Genomic DNA, 15428 nt, shown 5'->3' with positions numbered 1-15428 from the left:
TTTTTGGAGAGAAACTCAAAACTAAATTAAGTTTTCTTCTCCCCCTCATGAAGATAACATTCACATCATGATATAAGATGAATTATCGTGTGGGAATTTTTTTTTCCCTGTCACTTTATAATGATAAAGCTTCTTCCGTTGCGCCATATGAAAGGCTGCGTTTCAGTGACGTGGCATTTTCCTGAGTTTGCTTGGCTGCTGAAGACAGATGTTTCTGCTGGGACATACAATTCACATCATTCATTTTTTTCCTGAAGAACTTTCCCTCTTGATTGAAAATGTCTTGAGGTATCTGGTCTAAAATTTAAATATAAATGTGTGATTCCTGATAGATCCCTCATCAGGTTCACATAAGTCTTTGGGACACAGATTCAAATGTGCTGTCCATTTTAAGGACAAGCGTGTAGAATATGCAAATATGCTGCTGTGTATCATTGGATTACACCGACACACCACTGTATAATATATTTTCGATTTCTTCCTGTACTCCTACTCGTACTCCTACTGCTGACGTTCTCCAGAGTGCCAAGACTCTTCCGGAGCGTGGCACATATACTTAATGTTTCCCAGAGGTTTCTCTCAGTTTTTTGAATCTCACACTCTCAGTGGTCACATTGTGAACAGAAACCATCATGAGCTCAACCAGCCCAGTACTTTTCACAGTACGTCACATTATCTGAGTTCTGGCTGCCTTTTTCCCCATCGCGGCCACATAGATGGATTATCGTACACTCATGGCTGATCTGGATGAAGTGAGTCTAAATGCCTTAAGTAGAGTAACCCCCTAACTGTCTCTCATGCATATATACATTCAGATTAACAGTAATGACAACTTCAGAGATCATGTGTTTTTTATACATGAGACATGTGGTGTGACAATCCTCTCTTATTAGCTCTTTGCAAAAAGTACACATGTCGGCAGCTGGCACGGCAGAGGGAAGTGATGAATGTGACACATTTGCACTGTGATTAAATTGGTATACTTGACAGCACACTGTCTGAGGAATATGGTGGTAATACTTTTTACTGTGATTGATCATTATTTTTTTGGGAAAGGTTATGTTTGACAGCTTCCCTCCCAGGCATCGTTGTCAAGAGAAAAGTATGATTTTCATCTCAAGACTGTGTGCAAATCTCACAGCACCAGGACATTTAGCACCGTTGCCACTTATGCACTGACTTTGTCTTGGATTACAGTGTTTATTAAATGGTTTTTCTTCTTTGTTGTCATCTGTCAACTTTATCAACATGTTTTTGCTGTAAATGCAGTGATTTGAATGTGACCATCATCAAAAGATTATTTCTGTATGTATTTTATTGTCAGAGAAAGGACCAGAAATATACTCTGATCAGTGTTTAACCAATGAGATGTTGAGGGAACCAAATCATTAAAATCATTCTTTTGTTATATTTGACACTCGGCATTGCTTATTGTTATTATAATTGTTATTACTATTATACTTTTTGGCTGAGCATAAGATTAATCTGTCTTAATATGTCAGTAACTGCTATGTCGTAGTTCTACATTAGTTGAATGTTTTGAGTGTCGCACTTTGGGCAAAGGCAATATCCAAAATGCAGGTTCTTACATTTTTTTAATAAAGCTAAAATGTGGCACAATAAAGGCAGAAATGAAGTATCATGGTGCTAGAGAGATGCCCCAGCCTATAAATCATATTCGGTCGATTTAAAGGAACAGATTTGTTTGGTACAGACCCTATTGTGATCACATCATCATCATTCTTAAATTTTTTACTAATTCAAATTACTATTCTAACTGAAATTGGAACTTATATCCAATCACAATATGTCCCATAGTAATCGCAAAGATTACTTTTTTTTATTTTAAGCCGTGTTGCTCAGCCCCGTTTTAGAGCAATGACTGTATGTAAAGATGGATGGCACCTCTCAACTTCCTCTAGCTAATAAAGCCAAAATATCCAAGATATGGGCACTGTCATCCTGTGCTTGTGACATCATTGAGGTCTCTGCAGCAGTGAAGTCAGTGAAGGTCAAAGGAAACTGGCATGTCGTCTATTATTTGAAGGGTTAGGTTTATTTATATACGAAGAGATACATGATGTTTTTGTCAATTCATACAATGTATTTTGTAATCTGCCTCTCACCAGGTCCACCTGTCATTGTTGTCCCTCCCAAAAGCACCTCTCTCAACATTTCCCAGAATGCACGTCTCCAGTGCCAGGCTGTGGCCGACCCCCCCAACATGACCTATGTGTGGCAGAAAGGTGGAGAGAATGTCTACCACATAGAGTGAGTGCATTACGCTTTGTGCAACACGTTACGTTGTTGCTTTGTGTGACCTTTCTGTGTTTTTAAATCTTTTTTAAAAATCTGAATTGAAGAGCACAAGAATAGTGTTCAATTCAAATCAAAATTTTGCTTGTGACTGAACTTTAGAAAATGCAGCACAGTCACGGAAATGTGAAATCAACTAAATTGTAATTATGTGAGTAGAAAGATGAAGAAAGGTCTGAATATTTAGCTTGAAAAGGAAAACCAGATCCCACTGTGGCAAACTGTACCAGAAGTCTGTTCTATAGAGCAAAAATGTGCTTCTTTGTGTCACAGACTTTACAGTGAAATCTGCCTCTTAATAGGTTTTAGTTAGCTCAACTGTTCACCCGCAGAGATCAATAAAGTTCTTCTGATTCTGATTGCCGTGCTGGAGCTACAGCACATGAAAGCCAGGCCCAGAGGACCAAACAGCGTTTCTTAAAGCCTGTCCGACACGTACTGTGCAGAGCACACTGAATGATTTGATGACCAATGTTGAATTTTCTTCAAAATGACCTGGAGCAACTTGAGGGTCTCGAAAAAAACAGTAGCTACTTTGCTTCAGGCTTTTCACTTTCGCTGCCATTTCCAGGGTAAAACTTTTAGTGGCCAGGGGCCAGAGTGGAGAGCTTGCTCTGCATTACATGCAGGACCGCATGAGAACATAAAATGCACTTTCCAGTAATTTGAGTCAAAAGCATTAATTTTACATGTTTCTCGATAATTTATTATGCTGAAAACTGCTTCCTCTCAGGTATAAAAAAAATCAGCTAAAGTCACTTTTTTCTGAAACTCTTCACACTCTATAATGTTACAAACCCCGCCATGCATAATTTTTTTTTCCAGTTGTGAGTTTGCCAGTTAACTTTAGCTTGAACTAAAATAGCAAAACTTAGCTGGCCACCGGAGAATTGCAAAAATCCTACAGATTTGGCCAGAATGTTGTTGTTGTTCATAAAGACAGAGTTGTGTGTCCGAACTTGATTCCTAAAAAAGCAGTTAAAGGCACAGAAAGTTATTTGTCATAATTACCAATTACTTAATATGAATGCCTTTCAACTTGATCATGCTGTTGCTGATCTGAAGGCCACGTAAATGAAGTCAACAGCGAAATGTTGAGACCAGAAAAAAGTAGTGCTACAGTTTTTTTTAAGCCTACTAGGAATGACACAATCTTTATTCCTCCAGTATCGTTGTGTGAGGACTGTACATCCACAGTACCCTTGACATGATAAAATGTTTTTTTATTTCTTTTGCTCTGTCTGATGTGAAATTCAAATCAGCACATCAGACGACATCATAGAGGATTGCATCTATTTGCTGTCTGCTATGAAAGGCTAAAAATACATTACTACAGAACTTTCTCAATAGGGTGGGAGAGAGAACAAATCATTTTTAATAATGTTTTTTTTTTTTATTTTTGTGTTATGGACACAAGCCATAAAAGTGAGGGATGTGTTTTTGGCATTAGAGCACGTCATTTGAGAAATGGGAGTGAAGCTGTGGATTGAGATGCACTGCTAATGGGATGAACGGAAGACTGGTGTAGAGGACAGTGACAGCAAAATGTAGTGAAATGACAGCTGACGGCAGAAGAGAAGAGAACAGAATTAATGAGCCGCAAGAACGAAACGGTTGGCTGATTGAGATTTTGGGCGAAATATGGAGGATTTCCTGGGGGAAGGGGCAAAGGAAAGAGAGGGAGAGAAATATCAATGAACAAAATGTCTCACTTCAAGCTTCATTGATGGCAGGAGATGAATGACAGGTGCCAGACTAAAGCCCACTCACTGCACCAAATGTGTTATTTCATCATAACATTCAAAAATTATTTTTCGGAACAAAAATAAATAAACATATGGAACTTATTCAAAATGGACAAAAAACATATATAATCCAAAAATCTCCTCAATTTATAATCTGCCTCACAGCACACACTACTAAATCGTCATGCTGACTGTCAGAGTTACTTAACATCAGCTTTGTCCTTGTTTTTGCTGACCTCCAGTGGTGGAAGCCACTTCTTTGCTGTAGAGATGTAGGGGTTAATCCAGAAGGTACTTTATATTCTGCTAATTATGCTTCCTCCTGTCACCACTCCAACTTGTGGTCTAACATCATGTAGCATGCTCCAACCCTTTAATTTTGTGTCAGAGGAGACAGGGAGTGAGGAAAGAGGAGCTCAGAGCAAGAATTCAAGGATGGGAGTGTTGTTGTTGTCCTTTTTTTTTTTCCCCTCAAGATAGCAACACCCCCTCAGTGGGAATCTGTTTGAGCTGCTAAGAGAGTAAAAGGAGGAAGTAGGAACCAGCTGCATGCTCCATTGTTAATTCATGAAATAAAAAGAATTGAAAAGATATATAGCTCACGAAATCATACTTCTCAGATTGTTCTTTTCTCCTTTTCTCATTTTTCCATTTACCTTGGTTTGTTTAGAGGAAATTTATAGCCAAAGACCTACACAGCCAGTTTATCTGTCTGATAACACGGATCTGAGCGTGAAAACGATGTCAGACTCACTGTGTGTGTGGTCTTCCACAAGCACCAGATTTTATTGAGATTATTTATTACTCCCTGAAATCTGCTCTATTGTTTCAGAGTTGAACCAAATGTGATCTTCTATTTGTTTTATTTCTACCTGTCATCTTCTATGATGCTCTGAAGCTGGGTAGGTGCTTCTCAGTCAACAAAGCCTAGATTTTCTTCCTGTTGCTTTTACTTATTGCACATAAGCATTTCATAATTCAGAAAGATGCTAGAGGGCACAAAGGGCAAATGCAATACTTCCATCCTTGTTTTCTGCTCTGGTCCCTGTTGGAGGAGGTGGAGCTACACAGTGACAAGGAGCCCACAGATGGTTAGATCCTCACAAGTTCATACCATGATCTTAAGCTGATAATAACAAACAAGCACTGCCTGTATCTGCTGATCAAATGTGTTCAAGGTTCAGGACTACGCTTTTTATAAACCTGTCTCAGTGCGGACATACTCTTAACATGTCAGCTGTGAGTGGCTCACTTAGGATTATATCCGAGCATCTCTACCAGATTAGGGTCCGGATGCTCCGAAAGGCAGATTTTGTGAGTTTGAAGTCATTCTTTAGTAGCTTTATTTGGATATATAGAATGCTCATATTACTGCATCACTCAGCTTCTACTGAACCTCAGCTGGTGAATAAACTTGGGTATTTATTTTCCTCTCTGATGTCCGGCTGTCCGGGCCCAGGGGCTGCAGAGTTCCCTTCGCTTGACTTCACAGGATCGTTTTTTCATGTTGGTATGCAATTCTCTCTTTAAGCCATGCATAGTGCTGCGTGTTCATTCCAAACAATTCAACCTCAGCTAAATTTCTCCATAGAACATTTCCCCAGCAGTGTTGTGTAGCGACTCTTAGTTGAGTGCAGTGATGATTTCTTTTGAAGAGCTACAGCTTTCTCCATACGCCCTGACTTATGCACAGAGGTGTTAACCACCTCCAATTATTCCACAAAGACTTTGGCTCTGGGCTGCTATTTCTTTAACTCACTGAGCATCTGCATTTATGCCTTTGTAGTGATGTCTGTCTGGCGCCCACTCCCAGTGAGAGTATTAGACTGTCTCCCTTCATAAACAGTCAACTGATGAATATCTAAACTCTGTTTCAGCTTTATGCAAATTGCCAATTCTTAATTGTAAGTCTTGTGAGATCTCAGTTGCTGCGCATGGTTTACATCAGCAGATGCTTTTCTGGAATGGCCAACGCAAAAATCTTTGCGCGTTTCAGCCAAAGTTGAACTAACCCACACCTCCATCTGGCTTTATTGGTTGCACTCCAGATTTGATATCCCCTGACTCTAGTTGTATTAATATCATTAGCTGCGAGCTTCACATTCGCTCTCAATGCAAGATTGATGTTTTGAATATGGACATGAAAAATGTTAGGAGTGGAAATAATTAGCTTGTTCGCAATTGTTAGTAAGGAAGTAAGAAAGTCTGCCAAAAAAACTCAAAGAATACAAAAAAAAAGGTTAACAAGGGTTTTAAGTGTGATTAAAGGTTTAACCAGGAGAGGTCAGCTTTATGTTGGTTTGTTGTGGAGTTTTCTTGTAAACAAACTAGGCAATGTTTACAGTTAGTGTTACTTCTCAGAAATTATGTGTATCTATAAAATCCAACAAACGTGTCAAATGTATTTCTCTGCTAATTTAAAGATAGTTTTCATTCATTATTTTCATTTGTGGTTTTTAGCTTGCTAAATTGTCCCTGTGTCTTTGTTAGCATAATGTTGCTACCAGCTGCCACTGGCATTGTAGGACAATTGCCTTACTTGTGCGTCATTGTGTGTGACACAAAAAAAAAAACAAACAAACAAACTTCTAAAACTTCATAGTACTGTTTGATGCCAAAAACACCACAGAGCACCTTTAAGTTACTTTTAACTGCCAATAAAGGAGTGGCCATTAAAATGTTTTTTTATTAACAATTAATTAGCTGGCTGTTTGTAATGTGGAGAAGGGGTCCGACAAAATGCACACAGAATTATGACAAACCTCTGCAGCACCGCAGAGCTGTTTTACTTCATTATTTTGGTTTTATGGTACATTAACTGTACGACTGAGCCTCAGGGCTCTCATCAGGCCTGTTTCCACTGGGTGCTACAGCTCAACATCAAATGTCAGGCAAAGTTAGCAACTCGCTAAAGAAAAAGTAGTGAGAGAGCCAGATATTTTTCTCCGGAGTTAGTGAAAAATAACACTGATAAAAAGAGGGGAACTATTGGACTTCCATTAATCAAACTGACTCACACACCTCCAAATGAATGCTAATGCTAATTACTACTAACTACTCTGGATTGGTATCTATAATGGTGATTGTCTCCAAACCTGTTTGCTACAATAGCTTTTTAAGGTGGCGTAGCTGACTTCAAATAACCCCAAAATTGCTTACTCACGAATCACAACTAATAATGTAATTTTAAACTAGAATGTTTCACTGAGTGTGCCAAAGCTGAACAGTCTTAGACATTTATCACATTGTTATGCAATGAAACATAGATTAAAAAGAAAATATTCAGGATCTGCACTTTTAACTTGATCAATATCAAAATCTGGTCTTTCCCGTGCCATGGCCCATTCTTCGTCAAGATTTGTGGCAAATCAGCTGTCGATTTCGCACAGCCCTGGTTCCAAACCAAACCAACAAACACCTACGGTTTAAAACATAACCTCCATGCCGGAAGTAATGCAGGACCCAAAAAAGCATTCATTTGTGTCTCCTTGAAGGGTGGAAAAATGAAATTGGCTTGAAACTTTGAAACACTGGTTGAGCTTTCACAATAGCAGTGCTCAGTGCCAGGGAGACGATCTGAGTGAGCATGAAATGGTTACTGATTGCTGGCACATCATCCACCTGACAATTCAACACTTCAGAAAGAAGCTCTGGCTTGGATAGGGTCAGCTCAGCAGGCGGAGGGCTTAATTTGCATTACTTTTCTTCCCAGGCATTTCTCTATCACACATCATTTTACATTATAGTTACACTCAGGCTAATACTCAACCTGATTCTGATGTGGAAAAAAGTTTCAGAGAGGCTTTTTGGGGCTGATGTATAATGCTGTTAACAGCTGAGTGGAGCCCATGAGGATTATTCTGATTATCTGTTACTAATTTTGGGAAATAAGCTCTTTTTTTTTTTAATTGCTTTAGTATAAACAGTGAGGTGCTCCCTGTGAAACTGACTTCCTGATTACTTTTCAGCATTTTTTTTTAGCTTTAACTGTGGTTTTTGATTTAATTTTGAAAGAGCTTGCCTGCTTACTGTTGAATTTCTAAAAAAAAAATAAAAATAAATACTGTGTTCAAAAAATGTGTTCAACAAGGCCGTTATAGTTTCTTTAGTTAAGTAAACTGTCTGTGTTTTAGGTTGGTTTCCTATCTGGAAATCTTTCCAAATATTGCTTTCATATCAAATGCTGTTTTAAGCTGATCAACATAATAATTCCAAATCAGGAGCTCCAGTATTTTGAGCATCAGTGAACACTGAAAATGCGGTGGGCATACTCAGGCTAGAGCTTTTAGTGTAGTCTGAGAAACATGTTTAAGGAGCATTTCATGTCCCTGGCTGGTGATTTTTAAGGTTTGGTTTATTTGGATTATTATTACACAGCCTCTTCATTTTGTTGTGGCTCTGCCTTCTTAGAAAACAAAAGTCTACATTTCAATTCAAATCTGAGAGGTTTGATTATTTATTGTTAAAACTTCAGTTGTGATTATTATACGTCAGAGGCAAATGAAAAACCAAGATGCCACAGACAGTGACCTGATCAATTTTCTTTTGAGTGTTCTAAAACAGAAATAGACATTATTTCTCTTGAATTAACGCTGCAAAATTTCATCAAACTGATGCATATAATGACTCCTTTGGACTAGACAGAATAACGACTGTGCTATTACCAAATCATTTGCTGACCAACCCTTTGATTGGATTTAATACTGAAAAGAAAAGCCATGGAATTATCACCAGTGTTTTTAAATCAGCTCCCAAATCCTTTGGATTTTAGGCTGCTGCATCTTTATCTGTAAGGTGTTCTACTCTTTCTTATCTATCTGTCGGCCGATGCTGAACAGGTAGCGCTCACTGGATTTAGCAGAACATCGTTGAAAGCAACTGCCTGCTGCAGATGGAAACAAGGCCGATGAGAGCGCTCAGACTGAACTATACAGTAAAAGTGCCATAAAAGCACATCAGAGAACTAGAACACACTCAAAGGCTGTTAAAATTTGCACCCTTCCACTTTGTTCACATTAGTCATTTGATTTGCTTAAAGTAAAAAATGTCAGTGGATGGAGCTTATTTACTGAGAGCTTCCAGTCCCATGGCGACATCAATGTCAGCGCAAAGAGAGAAAAACACAGTAGTGATGAGAAATATCCAGGTCGCTTACAGTAGATGAGTCATCTAACCTCCATGGTAATTAGCACAAATGTGTGACTGTGAATCTTCCTACCAGCCCATACAGCTCCAGTTTGCATATGCAGCCTCCTTGTGAGGCATCCATAGGTTTTCTTTATACATGTAAGAATTTTCATGAGTGGGCACTCTTCCCACTCCAACTGAAATGAAATGTCCAAAACCTCCATCTGCTCTCTCCTCTCACTGGGAAAAAAAAAACAAAAAACCAACTCCTACACTCTCTGAGAACCTGTTTGACTCAACTCGATCGGAAGAACTGAATTACCTCTCGCTGCTATTCTGAAGGAGTTGGTTTGTTCTTCACCTGTTCAATAATTCCCGTGTGTTTTCCTCAAGGTCTTTGAAAAAGCGAGTCAAGATCATGGTGGATGGAACCCTGCTCATCCCCAGTCTCATCCCAGAGGATTCTGGGAACTACACCTGCATGCCAACCAATGGCCTGCTGACACCGCCCACCGCCTCCGCCAACCTCACAGTGATGCGTAGGTATCTGGGTGTAGTCTGCAGCAATTGCAGAGTATGTACCTCCTTCAGGGACAACACGTACTTGTTATCTCATTCACAGTGTCAAACACGTTATAGTTTAACAGCTGACAATTATTTGTAAAACAATGTTTTTGTCTTTGCAGCACTTCGTGTTATTTTTGAAGCATTAGTCGAGTATTATCTAATGAATTATTGAAATATAAACGTTTCATGCAAGGGGTTAGATACTGGGTGGGAGTCACTTACAACAATATTCAACTGCGCCCTTTGATGGAGCCAAATTCTAGACATTTACGAAAAAGACTAGAAGCAGTGGCCAGAACTTTGAAATGCAAATTTCAGATTATTCAAATTATTTTCTCTAATGAACTGGTTTCAGTTAAAATCACAGTAATAGAGTAAGCTGTGGTGGTAAAAGTCAACACATTTACAACAAACAATGTGAAAACTTGACCGCAGTTTCCACTGAAACTCTTATCACTGAATTTTTTTAAAACTCCTCAGGAAATATCCCACGTTTAATTTTGGACACAGTAAGGATCACGAAACGTGTGTGTTGTTGTGCTTTCCTAAGGATATCATCATTCATTCATTCATCTTCTACTGCTTATCTGTTTCTGGGATGTGGGGGGTGCTTGAGCCAGTCCCAGCACCCACTGGGTGAGAGCAGGGTCACCCTGGACAGCTCACCAGTCCATCACGGGGCCAACACACAGAGACAGACAGAGAACAACAACCACTCACACTCAGACCTACGGACACTTTAGAGTCACCAGTTAACCCAAACTGATGTCTTTGGACAGTGGGAAGAAACCCACACAGGCTCAGGGAGAACATGTGAACTCCACACAGAAAGGCCCCAGGCCAGGGAATCAAACCCACAACCTTCTTGTTATGGGACAAGGAAGATATCAATACAGTTATATTCACATTTTTACTTAAACAAGCATTTCTGACTATTTACTACAATTTAAAGCAGGAGGCCATTTATGGATGCAAAAATTTAGTGGTGTCACAAAACAGTCACAGCTGTGATTCATTTATTGTAATATCTGTAACAGGTGGCAATGTAGACTTTTCCTCTGTTGCTTGTGGACCTGTAAAAACCCTTCAGACACATTCAGTCAGCTGTAAATACAAGGAGCAGCACTTGGACTAAAAACACTGGCACAGAGGAAACAGATTGCAACAAGGCAGTCTGTTTTCAAAATGAATCAGAGGTTATGGATCAATGTGCAGGTTCTCTGCAGCAGCATGTGTAATTTCCATTGGCATTGACACAGTAAGAAATTGCAGTAGTTGGTGAAAAGTAAATGACTTTAATTTCTTTCCTCAACTCAGATCCAGCAAAGTCTCTTCAAATGCCTCCGGAGATGTACCTTCCCACAGGCATGAATGGGGTGGTTACCTGCCCAGCAGCAGCTCAGCCTCCACTGCTCAGCGTTGATTGGACCAAGGATGGAGAGCCGCTTGACCTGTCCTTGGTAATACAAAGAATAATCTCTGCAAGGAAACACAGCCATTGCCAGTCCTCCTGTGCTCAAAAAATGTATGTCCCACCACGAAGTTTATTGATTTCTAATGCTGCAACCATCACCGGGAACCTGGGGGCCTCCATTCATTCTCTTTGAGCAGAGGTTTGCCAGACATCGCTTTGGACTACAGGTGTCTTAAAAGCGACTGCCATTAGCAGCCCCTCGCGCAGAAATCTTTTCACCAATCAACCTACTCACCTTGCCCACAGTGCAGCGGAACTAGTTTTCTCACTATGAACACTGTGATAGATGTTACAGTAATTTTTTTGAAATCATTTTTGTCCAACTTTTTCCTGTGTCCACGGATGATAACCCACTTTCAGGCTTTGAGTGGTAATGTCATTCAATGGCATACAGGATGTGTTAAATCTTAAAAGCTCTGGAAGTGTTCTCCAAGGAACGCGTACCTGCCCCCATCACTGTCTTTTTTTCTAAACGTTCGATTCCATTGGTGGCCCCTCTCCGGGGTCTTAGTGATGTGTGGAGCAGCAATTACTGATGAGGAGAAGAGAATTGGGCATTTTTCAACATTTTTTAATCTTCTTCCTCCCGCATGTTTTCAGATTAGAAACACTCATATGCAGAGTCCACTGTGGCAGCTTCTGCAAAATGATCCACTCAGCCTCTCCTCCACGCCCTCCTCCTCCTCCTCTTCCTCCTCCTCTTCCTCCCCTTCCTCCCACCCACCCCTTGGTCTGAACGGTGGACTTGATGGTGGATGAGAGGCACCACAGGAAATGTGATAGATCCCTATTGTGTGGCACACAGGCGTTGTCAGGCTGTTATTCTGCCAATTATTCCAATTTCACCCCAAATGTCACTAGCTCTTATACTCACAGTAATACTTTCTCAGAGCCTCATTCTATGGAGGATAATAGCAGTTTTGACTTAATTAAAGCGAGTGGGAACCTTTTGCGTAGTCAAAGTGCGGTACAGTCCTTTCTCTGGGGCTTAATGGAGAAAAAATGACTTGAAAATTGACCTGCTTTTAATGCAAATGCTCCAGAGTGTGATGAAGAACATTGCTGTGACATGTTAGGACTCACTTCAGAAAACATGAGCAGGATTTGTACTTTCTTTCATTTCTTTCTTTCTTTAATTTTGAATAGCATCTTTTCAAAACAAATGCAATATTAAACAGATAATGCACCTTTTCAAAGAACTTAGGAGATAATCTACCCAATAGGGACTTAACCACTGCAGGACTGTGGTAGGCAGATATCAGAAACGCTACTTTTGTAAATCCCTTAAACACAGCTGATACATGGCCCTGGAGTGGTTACAGATTTTCTGCCTTTTATATCTTTAGCTCTCAGTAATACTTATGTATCTTTCCAGACAGCTAGTTTCTTGTATTTCTGACTGTCGAAATGTGTGCGAGCATTGTGCTTTTTTTCCCCAGCATCCAGGTTGGACCTTAACACCGGAGGGCTCATTATTGATGGCCACAGTCAATGATGATGCAGCAGGCGTATACACATGCACCCCATATAACAGCTACGGCACCATGGGTTCATCTGACCCAACCAGCATAATTCTGCAGGTTAGTGAGACCTCCAACCCACCTGGGTCACTCACTGGAGCACATTATATGAAATCATTCAAAATAGTTATTGGAAGGCAGACTGTTATTTCCTGCTTTCTTAATGCCAGTTTAATGGTCAGTTAAACTATGGCTGCTCAGAAATCTGTCCTTCCGGTTGTGCTAAACTGTCTCTCTACACCACTGTGTATTTTAATTAACTGCTGCTGCATCTGTCACAGTGAATTAAAAACTTAGCAGAAATGACATTTTATTGACCTTTCCTCTCTGACATGTGAGCCCTCTGCCGTTAATTGGAGTCAATTCAGACTCACTACAATGGCAGCACTATCTGGGAGTTAATTGTGCGGCTAATCCTTTTGTTATTAAGATAATCTTGTCCAAAGCGACAGTAATCCAGTCTTAAAATCCATTGTCGCCGTTGCTGCAATCTCCTAGATTCAGCCATATTATTTTTGGCAATTCACAGGATCCCCCAACATTCAGCATCACTCCAGAGAAGAACTACACACAGGAGACTGGAAGGACCTTGCTCATTCCCTGTCAAGGAAACGAGGACCCAACAATTGAGGTGACCTGGAGCAAGGTAAAAAACCCCAGTGCAGGTTACTGAATTACTTTACATACACATTGCATTTCCATCAAACTTATATTATGCTACAAATGGCGAATCGGAATTGGTACAGTCCAGATGTTTTATGGGGGATTAATTCTCTATCCCTGTGTCCACTGTGTCCGCTGCACTGAGCTGATACCTGGTGGGTCAAAGTAGCAAGCAGAGCAGTGGCATGTAGGAGGTGTGTACCAGTTGTTTGTGTATAGATTTCTGAAGCAGCGTGGTTGAGTTTTGACTTTTCAATATGTTAATATTTAACACTAGAACTAAAGCACATCCTTCTGACAACCATCCAACCCACGCATATTCATAAATACACAATATTATTAAAGAGAAAGTCCCTACACCAGAACATCACTGGGGTTACAGGTATGTCCACCGTTCATGATCACAGATCCTGACTGATCCTTTTGTCCTGGAACCACATAAATATTTATTCGATCTATTTTTCACAAGACAAATGTCTTCTGTGTTGCAAGTTCTCACAAGATCTTGCAACACAGATGCCCTCTAAGACGGGTCACTGCTGCAGACCTCCCTTTCCAAGGACAGCTCCAAGTTTAGAGGGACTTGAAACCATGAATTAAGAGTTCTAAGTAAAAGTTTTTTCTTTGCTGTTATTATCATTGGACTTTGGAGGAAAAAGAGATTATTATTAGACTGATATGATCTTATTCTGGGATGATCAGATACGAAGCCAGCAGAAAAAATGAGCAACAATATCAGGCACATATTCATACTTGTATCTAGTGTCCTAATGTATGGTTGTTGTGTTTTGACTTGAAGGAGCAATCAAGGCCATTTATGAGACAGTGTTTACCATTACCATTACATCCAACGGCTCTAATAATCGTTTGTTATTCTGTTTGTGCCGCCATCTATGGGCTGCTTTATCCTCTGTGCACAGCCCGTGGACCAGAGAACCTCACAGTGCACAGCTGTGCAGCACTACATTGTGTAGACTGGTGATGAATGAATTTAAGATGTATTATCACTCGGCCCATGGAGATCACTGCTGAGATGTTTTTCCTCTGCATAGATTTTGGTGAGCAGTTACTGCTACGAGTCAATACTTTAGATACTTTAAAGAGCAAACAATACCAGCTGGACTGTGCTTTCTTTAATAATCCATTCAGACACACAACCCAAGTCAATGGATCAGATCAGCTGCTCAAATAACAAGGTGACTGCATGTTAACGTACAATCAATGAAGAATCAGCACCCTGCCTCTGTCTTACTATCTGACTATACTAAAAGAAATGTTACTGCCAATGCACTGTCAGATATACTTTATTGCATGAAAAAAACAAACAAACAAACAAAACAAAAAAAAAGCAACAATTTGAATCCATAAATGAATCCTTCTTCCTGATTTGTGCTGGCTCATTTGTGGTTTCTGCATGCTCCGTTAAGAGCTGATAGGCTGGTTAAACTTTTTAGTCTGTCATTAGTTGTTTGAAAATGTTCTCAGTTAAAAGAAAAGATGTGGAAAGTAATTTCAACTTGGCCAAGAGGAGATTGATAATATAAAAACTTTGATTATTTTCACATACACTAACAGATGCAGAGAGGTTTCTTTTTTTAAGCGTGTGGATGGTCTCTGTTTTTTTTCCGGTAGGTTGACCTGGCTCGTCGCATCTCGTACTCCACAGAAGCCAACGGCTCTTTGCTGCTTCAGCCTCTTACCAAAGACCACCAGGGGGTATGGGAATGCACTGCTACTAACCGTGTAGCTTCGGTGAAGGCCAGAACCCACGTCTTTGTCCTGGGTGAGTGCAACCAGGATGATTCCTATCCAGCCATAATGTTAAAGTCTGTTTGGCTATTATGTGAGTGGTTAACATTTTATATTTCTTTGTATATTGCTTTCTGTAAACCCGTATAATGCCCAGCAGAGGACAGATACCTCTGCCTCCACTCCGCCTCCAGAGGATAAATGTGGCATATTTAGCGAAGGCCTCTAAACTCTTGCGGTATCAGGTGGTTGAAGTACTGGCTGATT

General features: G+C 40.1%; 1 protein-coding gene across 2 annotated transcripts in view; it reads left to right on the top strand.

The window, feature by feature from the left end:
- The window catches only part of igsf9a (immunoglobulin superfamily, member 9a), a 49125-nt gene that overhangs the window by 21652 nt on the left and 12045 nt on the right, over positions 1–15428 (top strand). For both annotated transcript variants that reach the window (XM_029516017.1, XM_029516016.1), the window contains exons 7-12: positions 2130–2271; positions 9582–9727; positions 11073–11215; positions 12669–12809; positions 13279–13395; positions 15045–15195. In XM_029516017.1, the coding sequence (XP_029371877.1) occupies positions 2130–2271; positions 9582–9727; positions 11073–11215; positions 12669–12809; positions 13279–13395; positions 15045–15195 (840 nt within the window). The remainder of the gene's footprint in view (positions 1–2129; positions 2272–9581; positions 9728–11072; positions 11216–12668; positions 12810–13278; positions 13396–15044; positions 15196–15428) is intronic.

The sequence above is a fragment of the Echeneis naucrates genome, chromosome 12, assembly GCF_900963305.1.
Source record: "Echeneis naucrates chromosome 12, fEcheNa1.1, whole genome shotgun sequence".
Taxonomy (NCBI): domain Eukaryota; kingdom Metazoa; phylum Chordata; class Actinopteri; order Carangiformes; family Echeneidae; genus Echeneis; species Echeneis naucrates.
This window is presented reverse-complemented; position numbering and strand designations above follow the sequence as displayed.